Raw genomic sequence first — 16177 nt, forward strand, 5'->3', positions numbered from 1 at the left:
AGTCTATGATTAAACGGGATTTTATTTTCTGGCCCCACAAATATTCACGAAGCAGTTATTGAAGAAAACTTCAACGTGAATTACAAATACTGTAGGGCGGAAATTAACATTTTATAAGCAGAATGTATTTTTATATACTCCGTCCAGTATAAAACCAAAGCAGTATCAATCTTCACAAACAAACACATTGAAGTGAAGAATATATAATAACTACTAATAAATAAATTCAAAAACACCAAACGAACGCGATTCGAACCAACGTTCACGTGTATAGAAGCGAATAGTGCTACATCAACACCACAAACGCAATCATTTCACTCGCTCATATTTGCGTACTAGAATATAATAGTCAAATTCTATAATCAAAACCACGAGATTCGTTGCATACTTTTAGGCATAACGAAAAGAATGACACTTTTGTACACAGCGAAAAATACATGACAAATAATGCTAAAAAGATATTTATGTAATAAAAAAAAAATGAATAATTTAAAAATAAAATGAATTGTTAAAATATAAAACTTATATGTTGCATCAAATAGACTTGGAGCTTTTGGGCTACAGATAGCATTATAAGTATGATGTGCTGCGATTGTTTGTAGTCTCAATTTGGCTATAGAAAAAGTGTGAGTTATCAAAGGTAGAGGTGCTGGTGAGGTGTAGAAGCGGCATGTGGAGTGGTTTCGATCGTTGCAGTTCTCGTGGCGTGGATATCCAAAGCACCAATAATGCTGGCAGCAGTCAACAGGAGACTTTGGCCGAAATTGAACACATATCAACGATAGCAGGCTCGCTAGTATCAATTGCTTCCATATCACATACACACACGCAAGTACGTTATGTAAGTATGTATTCGTCTTTGAGGTAAAAGTCTCTGGGCGGGGGTGGTTACTGATTTTGGCGTATTTTTAATATATTTTTTGTTGGTTTTTCTTTAAATAGCAATGTACAAACGATGCTGGCTATGAAACTGAACACACCTCACTCAATTCGGATTTTGATGAGGCGGAACTGCGTCGGGAATTATTGCGTGATGTAGGCTACTATTTGATATAAAACTCTCATATTATGTATTAACCAAATCCATTTTTTTTACAGAAATGGAAACTATTGTTTGATATGGTAAGTTGGTTTTTAATTGACATATTTGTTAGCGCTTCGTTTACCCGAAAAACACATGCCGCTTATATCAGTACATAAAAAATTAAAATAGGTCAAGTAGGTAGCTCAAATTTATTGAATGAGTTGAGTTAGCGAAATGGGCGGAAACCAAAGGCCTAAACTGTTCCATGGTACAATAAAGAAGGTAGTTCCATTATCATTTATCGGCGGCCATATTAACCATAAGACATTTAAAGAGATTTAATGTTACTACATCCCATAATCTCTATTAATTCGTCATTCACGATTACTTCTCATATATACAATGAAAAATTATAAATACACCAATATTTGGTAATAAAAAAATAGTTCATACTACAGTAAAACGCATATAACGCAAGGTTTAAAAATTTTCAAAATCGCATCAAAACTTTCAACTTTTTAACCAGGGGTTTTCGAATTTTTCTAGGTTCGAAGTTTCTTATAACAAAACTTTATAACTCAAAGTTCAAAATTTTATACAATACTTCAAAAAATTTAACAAATTTCATAATTTCAACTTTTTAATCAGTATCTCTAGAAAACTTATGGGTAAGTAGTTTTATAGCCCATTGAATTTTAGTATAACAAAGTGCAAGTGAATGCAAAATACTGTGGCTGTTTGGATTTTTTTTCTTTGCCGAAGGTGCTAGGTTTTTTGTCCCATATAAAAAACGTTAATTCATGGAAAAAAGGCACATTTTTATGATTTTTTTTGATGACACAGTTGAAATTTATTCGTCAAATCTTTTACTACATAAAACTATAGCATTTGAAGTATATTTTGTGAAATTTTCATCCAAAAATATTTAAAAATACGGTAATGGCAGAAATTATTCGGACGCATCTCAAAAAAAGTAGTTTTGCGGTGCCCCTCATAACTCGGTGTTAAATCATCTGAAATCAAAAAACCAACGCCGAGAGGGTTTTTTGAAATTAAAAATTTTTCGATTTTTGGGCACGTTAAAGTCAAAAACACGATTTTCGCGTAAAAAATCGGTGAATTAGTTACCGTAAAAAAAAAGTATCAACAAATTCGAAAAAAACTCTTCGGCGTTACCTTGTAAAACATCTACAGAAAAAGTGTTCAAAATTTCAAAAGGATCGGTGCAGTAGTTTTAAAGTTATGACGGGCACCGACTTTGAAAACGTAAGTTGTGGGAAAAACGCTTTGACGCTAACGCTAAACGCGGTTGAGCCAGGTAGGTAGCAACACTTACATGGCTGTATCTTTGTAAGTTTTGCTCCGATTCATCTAAAATTTTCACAGAATATTCTTGAAAGGTTCTTCATTTAAAAAATCAAATAAAAAAATGCAAAAAAAAAAATTTAAAAAATCTCAATTTCGAAAAAAATGAAGTTACGAGACGAAGTTAACACAGAAAGGGGACGATATAAAATACGTGTTCCGAAGTCGCAACGAAAAAAAAATGTCAAAAATCAATGAGAATGTTGAGCCCCTTGAAACTTGATCATAATACTAAAATTGAATGGACTATAAAACTGCATATCCTAAAAATTCTGAATAAAAAGTTAAAAATGTTGATGTATTATTTTTGAAATTTGTTAAATTTTTCTGAATTTTGTACATAGTTTGGAATATTGAGTTGTATGATTTTTGTTATAGAATGTACTATGAAAAGAAAGTACAGTAGGTTCTGTTTTTATGCGGCTTTTTTTTATGCGGTTTTGAAATAGTGCGGTTTTTTTTAAATTACAAAATGCATGTCGACTTATCGGGAATTGTACATATAAACAAGATTCTAAACCAGCTAAGCAAAAACTCATCACAGATTCATGCGGTCTATGGAACGTATCTATAGTTATAATATGGGACTAGTGCCCTTTTTTATGCGATTTTATTACATTATTTCAGATTTATGCGGTTTTAGCATTTGAAACGTATCTATAGTTTTACTATAGAACTAGTAGCTTTTTTTATGCTGTTTTTTTTTATGCTGTTTTTTTTTATGCTGTTTCTTGCGGAACGTATCTACCGCATAAAAACAGAACCTACTGTAGTACAAAAACAAAAATTGTTAAAACTTAGTAATTCGTTGGGCTTCTTTTATTTTACACATACGGATATGTATAAGTATAAAAAAAAATAAAAAATATTTCTATCAAAACGTAATCGGTCAAAGCTACGCATCGAAATCTTTACAGCTGCATAAATCTCAAAAATTTTTTTTTAGTTAAATAAAAAAATTCGTTTTTTGTATCATTCCTCCTATGAAAAAATTTTTTAGAGTGTAATAAATTGCTAAAAGAGGCGATTTGAAATACAACATTTGACAGCAAATATGAGCTGACTTGGCGGCGTAGTGGTTAACGCGCTGTTCTATCAAACTGCAATCGCGAGTTCGAATACCGAGAGAAATTTTATGCTTCGCTTATTTAATTCTCGAAAGTCAATAAAAATAACCAATATTGAAGTCAAATATTGTGAAAACTAATATTTTTTTGATAAAAATAATGGATTTCTATGATTTTTAATGAATTGCCAAAGTAAAGTGAATAATATTTATATATGTACACTTAATACAATTTTCCCTTAGGCGTTGTGGCCTTTGACATCGGGATAGACAGGTCAAGCCGTTTCTTTAGACAAGATACTTATCGGAATTATACCTAGTGGTACTTCCTCTGATACTGCTTCAAATGCGCTGCGTGCTCGGAGTGCGCAAAGCCGATAGTATGACAGATGGGAAATGCTTGTGACCAAGCAAGTGCAATAGTAGAGTATTTTGCCTTTTATTATGCCAACCTCGAATATGGTTGAGCATTATTTTGGACAACGCTGTGATTATGGTCGAAGCTTTTTTTGTTGCATGCGCCCAGGTATCTTACGGTACATACATACACATGCATACATATGAATGCGGTAATGTGGGAATTCGAAAAAAAAAAACCAAAAGCAGTTGTCAAAGTTGGAATATCTAGATAAAAGGTCATTATAAATATAATTTCCTTTGCTAATACTAAATACCAGCGATAATTTATAGACACTCTGGCGTGAGCCACACTAAACGAAGGTTTTTAGTTGGTTATTACTAGTCCTTGAGCCACGTCAATTGTGGGGACCTTATTGTGAGTATTTTATTAAAAAAAAAATTAATTTCTTAATACGTTTTAGAGCTTATCCTGATATTTTAAAAATTCAATATAGCAAGTTTTCAATAAGAAAAAAAAAAAATAGAGAGCAGCAAAAGAATAAGCCAAAAATAAAACAATAAAGCTGTAAAGAGTTGCAATATTATATATAAAATAAAATAATTGGCCCGTACACTTCTGTTATGTGTTTTGCCGAGTCCTCCTCCTAATTGTGGTGTGATTCTTGAATATGTTCCACAAATGGAAGGACCTACAGGAAGCCGATTTTGAGCGGCAAATGGGTTTTATGAGGAATTTTTTCATGGCAGAAATACACTTCGAGGATTGCCATTGCCTGTCGAGGGGCAACCGATAATTAGAAAAAAATTTTTCCTATCATTTTGCTGATCCATGCACTGAGACTCGAATCTGCCAAATGATAGTCACGCCTAGTTGATTCAAAAGAGATGCGCGACTGCGCATAAGACTTGGATATTCTCGACCGAACGAGCAACATCTGCATATGTATTAACATCTATGGTGGGACCAGTTTGCATATTATGACATACGTTTGCACTAACCTGTATTTACTTCACCTGATTTGCTCTTCTAAGATACACAAGATGCAGGTAGGACTTCTGATTAAGTAGAGTTTCCAAGAGTATAATTCTTTTATATTTTTTTGCATGTCATCTGAGAAGTGTAATACAGAACTAGGGATCTGTCCGACCGCCTGTGCGCACGATAACTCGAGCAAACATTAATACATTTTTATAAGAAACTCGGTACACATATTACACCTTTTGTACTGAAAATGGGCAAAAACGGAAATTTTCAAAAAAAAAAAAAAAATTATAACTGTTATAAATTTGGTACAAACAATGAGCCCAAAGATAATAATTATGAAAAATGGGTGTTGTCAAAGGCACTTTTGGGTTAATGTGCATAATTTCTCCTTGAAATTCTTGTAAAATAAAGTTGTAGCTATAGTCAGTGGAGTCGGATTTTTGAATTTCGAAAAATTTTGCAATTTACGGCATTTTAAAAAGAAGTACGCGTTTTACGTAATAAATGTCATACTTTAATTATGTTTATAAATCTTTTTAAATAAAATATCAAAAATCAAATCTATAGAGAAGACACGTTCGAATATTAAAAAAAAACCGGATAAAAAAATATTAAAAACTTTATGAGTTATCATGCATACCGTGCCGGAAAAAGTAGTTTTGAGAAAAAAGAGTTTAAAGTTTGAGGTACAGGAATGCCTGGACCGCTCCTTCCCTAGTTAATGGGATGTAGAAACTATAATATTGGGAATTTTCGCATGGAAATATCAGAGTATATTCTTAAGAGACTATACTTTCGAAGCATCGAAAAAAATCGATTTTTTTTTTAATTCTGGACGTATGTAACCCCTTAATAAAACTCCCTCAAAATTGGTACCTATATAGTTCCTGCTCCTAATGGAGATTTGCGTCCGTTATAACTCTGATTCCCTATGAGTTTGTTTGAGTTGAAAAATTAGCAGCCATAAAAAGTTTTATCAGGACCGAATTTAGCACTTCCTTACGTTATAAAAAAATTAGTAGCGACTACTAATAACAACAATAATTATAACGAAAATATGAGCATTTGCTATTTCGATTAATAATGTTGGTGTGTATTGTTTCGTTTTTCTTCTCGAAATAGTTTGACCCAGAAGGATTTGGTGAGATACCCGTTGATGACTTTGTAAAGGCATTAAAATCCCCAGAATTCTTGTCACAAGTGCCTATGAATAAACGAGAATTGTTGCATGAGCGCGCGAAAAAGGCGCGATTGCCAATAGGTCCCGGTTTTGTGACCTTCCAGGATTTTGTAAATGTGGTAAGTATTGACATAAATGTTGAGCTTTTGTACTTCTTTATGTGAAAACAGATGCTATATATATAATATTACGAAAGGAGTTTCCACTTGAGAATTTTTTTGAAATTTTATTTTGTTAGCGGTGAAAAAGAGGCTTCTTTTGAAGGTTTCTGCGAGCCATGGAAATAACTCATTCATACTAAGAGCAAGTGATTGCTAATGCTCAGCTAGGAGAGCGCTTTGTAACGCTCTTTGAACATACTTTGCTATTAATTTTTTGTCATTTAGTCTCGGAGTTTTAGTTCTTTCTTTATGACTTTTTTCTAGCCTCTTCTAATTAAAATGTAATGTTTATAATTCTGTATATATACATATATTTATGTATATTTTTTAAAAATTACTTCAATAATTCACTCAGTTTTACGTAGCTTTACTTTTTTTAACATCTGGTCGCATTGCCCGCGAGTGCGGTTATTGTTGGTTTTCTTCTCCTTTCAGCAGTCAATTCTCTCTCGCTACTTCAGTGATGCCTAGCTTTAGAATTAAAGAACTTTGTATGCGTGACAATTGTCTTTAAAATGTGGGTTTTTTTTAATAAATGTGTTATGGTTATTTACAATTTAATTTATGAGTTTTTGAAGTGAAACTTCTAGGCGTCGATGGACGAGGCAGAATGGAGAGTAAAATTTCAAGACCATGCTATGTTGTGGACATTTTCGTTCCGCGAGAGGGAAAAAAGATGTAAAGTAGAGGAAAAGGATAGAGAGAGCTATACCTTATATATATCTTAGATACACTTTAGACTATTTTCCCTGAGTTTTTTCTAGTGGTTGCTAATTTTAGCAAGAAATAACACTGCCTACTTTTTGGCGCTTGTTTGTTGGTGCAAACTTGTAGGAAATATATTTTTGGTGCCTATTTTTTGGCGTTATATTTCCTTGGTACCTGCTGTTTGGGGCGTTTTTTGGTCCCAATATTTTTGGCATTTTTTTTGTGCCTACTTTTTGGCGCCTATTTCCGTTTCCTGGCCTGTGCTTGTGCGTACTATAAAGTGCTATCCATTCCGGCGTCGGATTTATTGGTATTGCCTTGCGGTCATTTGTGCCGTTGCTGCGGTGCTGGAATCGCTGCGTTTGTGCGGGTGATAAACGCTCGGAGTAGTGCGCGTTGCTGCCACGGTTGTGTCCGGCGTTCACCTACACCGGTCACCCCTTCTCCGTTTTTTGTAAATTTTGTCTATTTGTATTCTCTGCAAATGTTGTGAATTTATTTAGATATATATTCTTTCTCTTTTTCGCTTTCGCTCATTCTCTCTTGGGTCTCTCCCCCTTTCTACGCAACACGCACTTTTTTCGATGTGATTTCTTCTTCATTTTCTCCGAATCAAGCTAAAAAAAACAAAAAATTGTATTAGCTGGCAATCTTTCCTTACGTTGCCTTTACCTGTTTTAAGGAAATATCCTATTGCTTTTGATTTAGTTCAAAGGCTCTTCGCTGCATGTACGTATTTGCATGTTTATGAAATGGTATGTTTGTGTGCTTTTATACAAGTGCCCTTGGACATTTTGTGTGCAGGTTTTAGTAAATATCCTTTGTCTAATTTGCACTTTGCATATTTTGTCCTTTCTGTAGGCACCTACGTGCATAGATATGTGTGCATACTACACACATACACTTACAGACAAAATAATAGAACCGGAATATTTTGATCAGTTTTGTCTAAAAATATATGTAGCTCAATCTACAACAAATATCAAATAAGCAAAAGTTCCAAACTTTGTAAAAGATTTATAAAAATCAAAATTTCAAATTATATCAAAATTTAAAATTGTCTAATCAGAATTTAGAGAAAATATGGGTACGCAGATTTATAGCCAATTAAATTTTAGTAGAATGGTAGTTGGACGGTGTTGCGCATTTTCTTCTTATAAAGAATAGACAAATTTGTTTTTATAAATCTTGTACGAAGTTTGGAACTTTGATTGATATGTTATTTGTTGTAGAGTAAGATATATTTTAACAAAACATAAATAAATAAATAAAAAGAAACAAAGGAATAGTAGTCGAAATTGGTAAAAATATCGCGATTCTATTATTTTGTCCGTAAGCGCACACATACATCATTGCATTGGCGATAGAACATTCTTGCCGTACGGGAGGTAGCAATCACTGCATTTTCATCGCTGAAATCAAATGCAAATTATCAGGTTATGAATTCAGACAATAATGGTAAGCAAAGCGGAAGGGGTTGACGTAAACAAGAAGAGAGTAAAGTGCTCTTTATTAATATCGCCAAAAAATTTAAATTTATGAAAATCTGAAAAAAATTGTTACATTTTTATTTATGATTTCTTGTTATAGAATCAATATCGGAAACGGAGACATCCGATCCCATGAAATGGCCACTCCACAAACCAATCTAACTTAAAAAATTCAAATCAACCAATAACAAATAAAAAAATAAGTTTAAAATACTACAGCTTAAGTAATACAATATATTAAGTAATTGTTCTAGTGCAGAAGAAACATGCCTCAGCATCCTAAGAAATGTCTGTGTTAAAGTAATTAACAACCCAGTTGGTAACCGACATCTAACAGCATGCATGTCGCGTGCATGGCAAGAAAAGTCATCGATTCCCTCTCGCTGACATTTCCAGGCCTCCTTGATAGGCCAGACGACCAGTATGACGCATGAATTACTATGCCACAGATGGAGAGGTAGATCTATATGTGTCTGCAGCGACAGCCAAGCTGCGCTAATGGCCTTAGACAGACCCCAACCACTTCAAGGGTAGTCGAATCCTGTAAATCCAGGCTAAACTATGTCGGTAGACATAATAGCCTGATGCTAACATGGGTCCCAGCACACGTGGGTCTCGCGGGTAACGAGATTTCTGACTCTTTAGCCAGAATTTACTCTGGGACCAACTTCCTCGGCCCGCAGCCCGTTTCGCCACTACCTTCTGAAGCCATCAAAGCCACGGTTAACAAACGGGTTACTCTAACCCACAAGCGAGCTTGGCAAGCTGACAGAAGCTGCAGATGGACAAAACTGATGTTACCTGTCATGTCCGACCGACTGTCGCAGTTCCTCCTGTTACTAAGCAGAGGGGACTGTATTAGGCTGGTTGGACTGATGACGGCCCACTTTCTATGGGGGAACACATGGAAAAGCTAGGCCTCTCAGACAGTGCACTCTGCCCAGCACGTGGAGAGGAGGATGAGATGGCGGAGCACTTTCTGTGCGTCTGCCCAGCCTTCGCTCGAATCAGGCTTGAGGTCTTTGGCACTGATGTGTTAAGAAGCGACCACCTTGGCTCCTTGGCACCACAAGATCTACTCAGATTTCTTCGGAGGTCGAGTAGAGTAAAGAAAAATAAAAAGGGAATTCGAGTGCAGTACAATGGATTTAATTGTGTCTGAGTGCGGTACTTGCTAGTCTTTCTTTCTTCCTCTATTTTTCTTCTTTTTATATCCTCTCACACTTTCTTTTTCTTAGAAGCAGGCTAAATATGACGCCATATCTGGGTCTCTGAATGACTTGCCATGCATGACTGGCATGCTATTCAGACTATGTTGCAATCTAATGAATTCAACGAATTTCATTCATTTCTTCTTTATTGAATAAAGAAAAGTAAAATAAAAAGAAGTCCTCTCTCGACGAATAAAACTTTCACTCTACAAGACTCTCATCATGCCCGTACTAACGTATGGCGCAGAAGCGTGGACGATGACCACATCCGATGAAGCGACGTTTGGAGTGTTTGAGAGAAAGATTATGCGCAAGATTTTTGGACCTTTGCACGTTGGCAATGACGAATATCGCAAGCGATGGAACGATGAGCTGTATGAGCTTTACGACGACATAGACATAGCGCAGCGAATAAAGATCCAGCGGCTACGTTGGCTGGGTCATGTCGTCCGAATGGATACAAACGCTCCGGCTCTGAAAGTATTCGATGCGGTACCAGCTGTTGGTAGTAGAGGAAGGGGAAGGTGGAGAAGGACTTGACTTCACTTGATGTGTCCAATTGCCGCCGGTTAGCACGAGAAAGAAACGACTGGCGCGCTTTGTTGAACTCGGCCAAAATCGCGTAAGCGGTTATCGCGCCAGAAAATAAAAATAAGATTCACATATTGCATTAATTATTATTTGTAATAATTTATAAATCTTCCTTATTCTTGCGCTCAGCAGTCTATCGGGAAAAGAATGGATTTCTTTTGCCCAAGCGAATATTATAGTAGCGGTGAAAAAAATACAGACACACTTGTCAAAACCGTAAAAAATAAAGAAACGATTTTGGGAAAACCCCACCTTCTATATACACTTCACTTTAATAGTGAACTAAGCCAGTTATAATGCCAGGTTTCTCTACAAAATGACGTCAATAACTCGTTGCCCACATTGCCACCGAGGAGTTATTTTTCAACTGGGAAAGTAAGACTCAGGATAAGTATGTATGTATGTATATGATTTAGCGCTGACGCGTACTGAAGAGATCGAATGCCTCAAAATCACACACGCACAGATTTGCGCACAAAAGAGAATTCGCAATAGTTGCAATTCCATTAAGAGCCACATCTTGTTTGTATTTGCCTTGGCTATTCCTTAATTGAAATTGTTGGCATTCAAGTAGCAATCGGTGCAGACATGCATTTAAGTACATACATACATATGTATATGAGTTCATTTCGGTGCTAATGTTGTTAATATTGTTGTTACTGTCATTAGAATTGTTCAGATTGTGGGTGTTGATATTTTCCTTTTTCTGCTTCAAGAAATTCACTTCAATCTCATGCGTTTATGTTTACTTTACATGTCCTCAATATTTGTGAGTTGTAGTTCTTGTTGTACGAGTAGCTGTTATTGACATGCACAATGCATTTTACATTATTTACATACATATATGTATGTATGTATGTACCTGTTGTTATCCTCTGTGTACATTTATTAATTTGTTTACAAGTGGTAAATACTTCGAAATAAAATTTGCACAAATAAGTTCCTGTTAAGGGAAATCTTTAAATGTTCACCAAAGCGAGAGTTAATCAAATTAAAATAATTTTTCATTTACTTTTAGAATTATTTAATCCTTGTGGTAAAATTGAGTTTGCAAATATGCACATACATACATATGTATATACATTCAAACCTACTTATGCATATGCAAGTCCTATGGAATTATCCGAGTTTCGGTCTAATGATTTAATGCTGGCTCTCATCTATTGGTTTTAGAAAATTTATTTGGTTGTTATTATCCTTCATGAAGATAACCGCCTGCTTTGTGTATTCAGATCTTCAAAACTCAAGCCGTTTCGGAATGTGAGCATGCTTAAATTTTAAAGTCATATGCGTACATACATACATACATTTTCTTGCACATTAATTCACGAGACCTTATAAAGCAGCACAGTTATTGCACGCAAAGTACTCTCTTTTCTTCCAGTATCAAATTGGCTTTAAGTAACAGGGGTGGGTATTCATATTTTTTAACTATTTTTTTATTGGGGAAAGATGAACTTTTGCCATTAAGCATGGAATATAATTTCATTCGCTGGTTTTACAGTAGCCCATTCTCTCAACAAAGTTTTTCAACACATTTTCGCGAGTTTTGGCTCTTATCTCACTAGTGAAACTTCGATTTTATGTTTTGAACCGATTCTGGATAGTTGAAGTGAGCTTTCGCCATAACGGCTTCCTACATAAAATAGTGTCGCAACTTTTAGGCATAATAATCTTTCAACTTTTAGACATAATCGTTTCTGACTATTCGATATTTTTAGAAGTGAAAAGCGATGCATTTGGCAAATATAGGGTGGGCCATGTAAAATTTGCTTTTTGAATCGGTTATAAAGAAAAAACGAATCAATATTTTTTCAAACTTTTTTTTTTAACTTTGAAGATTGAACATTATCATTTATGAATGAAAAATAATATCGTTCAAATGACTGCCACGACTGGCTTTACAGTAGGCCATTCGATCAACCCAATTTTTAAGCACATTTTCAATTGTTTGGGCTCCAATTTCATGAATGGCAACTTCGATTTCGTGTTTTAAAGCATCAATCGTCTCTGGATGGTTCGCATAGCATTTGTCCTTAACGGCTCCCCACAAAAAATAGTCCAACGGATTTAAATCACAGCTCCGAGGCGGCCAATTGATATCGGAATTCAAAAACGGTAGTCAAAAGTTCGAGTGTAACTTTGGCAGTGTGACAAGTTGCACCGTGCTGTTGAAACCAAATGTCGTCCATTCAATTTTTGGAAACAAAAACTCGTTGAGCATGTCAGGGTAACGCTCGCCATTTAACCGCGGAAGAAGAAAAAGACTCACCACTTTGGAAATAGGTTTTCAATATTTCCCAATTTTGTTCAAGCGTATAGCGTCTCATTTCGTAAATGTCAAACCTTTAAGTAAATTATGAACACATTTGACATGTCATTTGTGTTACCATTCTTAAAAAAAATAGCTTGTTCAAAAAGCAAACGCTATATGGCCCACCCTGTATCTTAACTAAACTTAATTGCTGATCTATCACGGATGCTATTTTAATGGTCAAAGTAGAAAAAATCTTTGGCTTCAATTGCTAATTCTATAAATAGAGCAAAACAAAACTCCAAATTTTTAAAGATAAATGTGGTAAAATTTTGTATTGATTTGTAGAATTAAAAAAAAAATTATGTTTTTGTGACATTTGCTACAGTTTTACCTCAAATTTACAAGATTGTCAGGGTATTTATGACTAAGGAAATACATAGATTTAAAATTATCAAAAACTATTTTTCAAATTGGTTTTCGAGTTCTGTTATCTATATTAGTAGGTTTACGAAATGATTTTTAAATTCCTTATAATTTTGCACATTAAAAAATATGAAACTTTCGTAGACACGGAATATTCAGTCCGGTTATGGTCTTTAATTCCTTATAAGGTTATTATTATATAAATGCAAACCTCTGGAGTGATACCCTCTTCGTAGATGACTATTTGCGAACCTTTATTACTTTATCGGCGATCGCCCATTAGTGCGTGACTACCATTCGGAATTCGAAGAACGTATGTTCGAATCTCCGCTAAACAACAAAATGAAGAAAATGCTTTTCTAATAGTGGTCGCCCCTCGGCAGACAATGGCAAAACTCCGAGTGTATTTCTGCCATGAAAAAGCTCCTCATAAAAAAAAAAAATATCTACGGTTCGGAGTCGGCTTCAAACTGTAGGTTTCTCAATTTTTAGAACAACATGAAGACACACACCACAAATAGCAGGAGGAGCTCTGCCACACGCCCAAAAAGGGTGTAAGCGCCAATGATATATATATTATTATTTCATCAGCTACTTATTTTTCCTCAACATTATTCTGCACAAAAATCTAGTTGGGATAGCCTAATAAAGAAGGTTAACTTCAATTTCGGTTGCAGCGCAAATGCTAATACTATTGTCGTTCGTTGTCGGTTCAGCTTTCTACTTTTACCTGGTCGAACTGTGCATATAAACCCTATACAATCATTTCATTTAAGAACGATGCATGAAAATCTATCTGCTTTTACGTTTTGTATCCGTAAGCAGCCGCCATAGTTATGTAAATGGTTTGGGGCGTGATTACCATTCGCAAGTGCACTAGTAAGAAATCCCGGGCACGAAACACTATATGATACAACAAGTTTTTTCTTATAATGGTCGCCCCTAGGCAAATCTCCGAATGAAAAACAGCTCCTCATAAAAGACCATCTACCGTTCATATGCGGCATACAACTGTAGGTCCCATTTGTGGAAAACATCAAGACGCACGCCACAAATAGGAGGATGAGCTCGGTGAAACAGCCAAAAAAAGGTCGTAAGCGTTAACTAATACATCAATATATTATCCGAGAGAATGGGTGAAATCTACAATCTTTAAAACCATACATATGCTGTTCGAATGCGGTACCCGAAAATACTGTCCTCATCTTTCCTGACCTTAGTGCTTTATATCTCCTGTCCATTTCTGTAACGCTGAACTTTTACTCTTACTGAACTTTGTTACACCTGATCTATTACCTAACTTCACTTGTTATAAGGTAATAGACCCGTGCCCAACTCTAGTACCAGTAATAAGTGTCTATTGATCTCTATAAATCAGGTTTCAGTAATTGCTCTGTGATTAAAGATCCATTAAAGAATTTGAAAAAGAAAGACGCACAATAATAATTCATTTGGATGAATGCTCGCAATGTGCAGATTTTATGAATGAATTCTCTTCTTATTGCTAATTAATAACTAATTTATTCCAGCGTTACCCGCGACAAAAACAGAAGCACCAGTAAACATTTTGTGTCTACAGTATGAGTATGATAGAACACTTGCCACATGCAACATGCATGTCGTACTTGCCACAAAGAACGTGGTGTAGCGATTATTCAATCTGTAAAACGATTACCATTTATGGCGTGGCATTGATTTACTAAAACCGATGGCGCACGCGCCGATTCAATAACCAGCGTGCGTTCGACAGTTGGCATTTGGTGATGGGCAAAACTTGGTACATGCAATCCGTTCCATTTTGCGGTTCTTCTTCACATTCTTTGTACAAACATAGATAAATATATAAGTATATCCAGCAAACCATAAAGTAGGCTTTGCTAATTGTTTTTGATTTTGGAGCTTTCATCCTCTGGTGCCTTTTCAGTATAGCCAGGAAAAGATTTTCCCAAACTGAGAACTCTATAAGTTGGATTTGGAATCTAAAAACCCGTGATTAGAAAAATCGTTTTGCGCAAGAAAACATGTTGAACATTGCTGTTAATGTTTTAGATTCAGACGTATACCCTCAAGAAATCCTACTTCTTTGAGACAGTTGCTCGGATTTCTCCTCTAAGCCCATTTTCTCATAAATAATAAAACGCATAGAACAATATGGCTGAACATTTTCAATTCACTTGTATTTATCCATCCAAGGTGGCTTGTTTGCTATTTGCCGCTTTTAATGGGCGATCAATTCTTTCAATCATTTTTTCTTTGCTTATTTTCAATGCTCAATTTCAAATTTTTAATGAAAGTAATGGAGTAATCGAGAGTGCATTCAAAAAAATTGATGGATATTTTCTTTACCGATGGGTTCAAGAATGAAGTAGGTTCTGGATCCGGATGGTACTTAAACGATAGTATATGGGCTATGGGAGGAATGGCAACTGTTTTCCAAACGGAAATTTTTGCCGTTCTGAAAGTAGCAGAATGGATAATTGAGAGGAGATGGAGCGGAAAACAGATTGGAGTGTAGTCTAGCTGTCACTAAAGGCGCAAAGCAAACCTCAAATATTGTTCAAGAATGTGAGAAGAAGCTTAATTATGTTGCAAGACGGAATAAACTTGAACTTATCTGGGTTCCAGGACATCGCAGTGTTCAAGGAAATGAAATTGCCGATGAATTGGCCAACTGCGGACCAGCGGTTACCCAACAGGGTACAGGAGTCATGAATTGGATCAGTGATTATGTATGTCATTTACATAAAGAGCGATGGTCCAGTGTAGAACGCGGGAGAACTGTAAAGTGCCCGAATTTTCTTCTAAAACTTGGTAGAAAAGACGTTTGGTTGTACCATCAAGGTCGGTATTATTACAGGACACAACCCATGGGTTCAGCATATGATCTCCATTGGAATCATTGAGGACTCGATTTGAATGTCTTACTTAGAGGAGGCGGATAGCACTGAGCATTTTATCTGTGCGTGTCTTGCCTTTGCTTAGGCTACGAATTTTGGGCTCCGACGCCATGAAAATAAATAATATTCATTCTCTCAAACTGGAGGATATTTTCAGATTTCGCAAAGAATCTGGAAACTTCCCACAACACTAGCTATTTCCGCCTCTATTCTATCCTATCTATCACTATATCTCTGTCACTTCTATCCTTTCCTCCTTGACTATCTACGCTTTTACTTTCCAGAGCTTTGAATATATGTAATGGGATTTTTAGAATGAGTGTTTTAGGAGTTACCATTTATCTGCATACAAAGATAGGGTCCGTCGAAAGCGTTTATTTCATTGTTCATATACTCTGAAAGTGGTTGGTGAAATTATAAAGGAGATTTCTTTTTTTTTTTTGTAAAACTTTCAATAAC

General features: G+C 35.4%; 1 protein-coding gene across 1 annotated transcript in view; it reads left to right on the forward strand.

The window, feature by feature from the left end:
- Positions 1–670: 670 nt before the first annotated feature.
- Positions 671–16177, forward strand: part of LOC129242776 (protein rhomboid) — a 75270-nt gene continuing 59763 nt past the window's right edge. The window contains exons 1-4 of the mRNA XM_054879608.1: positions 671–841; positions 943–1035; positions 1099–1122; positions 5923–6099. Coding sequence (XP_054735583.1) covers positions 671–841; positions 943–1035; positions 1099–1122; positions 5923–6099 — 465 coding nt within the window. The remainder of the gene's footprint in view (positions 842–942; positions 1036–1098; positions 1123–5922; positions 6100–16177) is intronic.

The sequence above is a fragment of the Anastrepha obliqua genome, chromosome 3 (genome assembly GCF_027943255.1).
Source record: "Anastrepha obliqua isolate idAnaObli1 chromosome 3, idAnaObli1_1.0, whole genome shotgun sequence".
NCBI classification, from domain to species: domain Eukaryota; kingdom Metazoa; phylum Arthropoda; class Insecta; order Diptera; family Tephritidae; genus Anastrepha; species Anastrepha obliqua.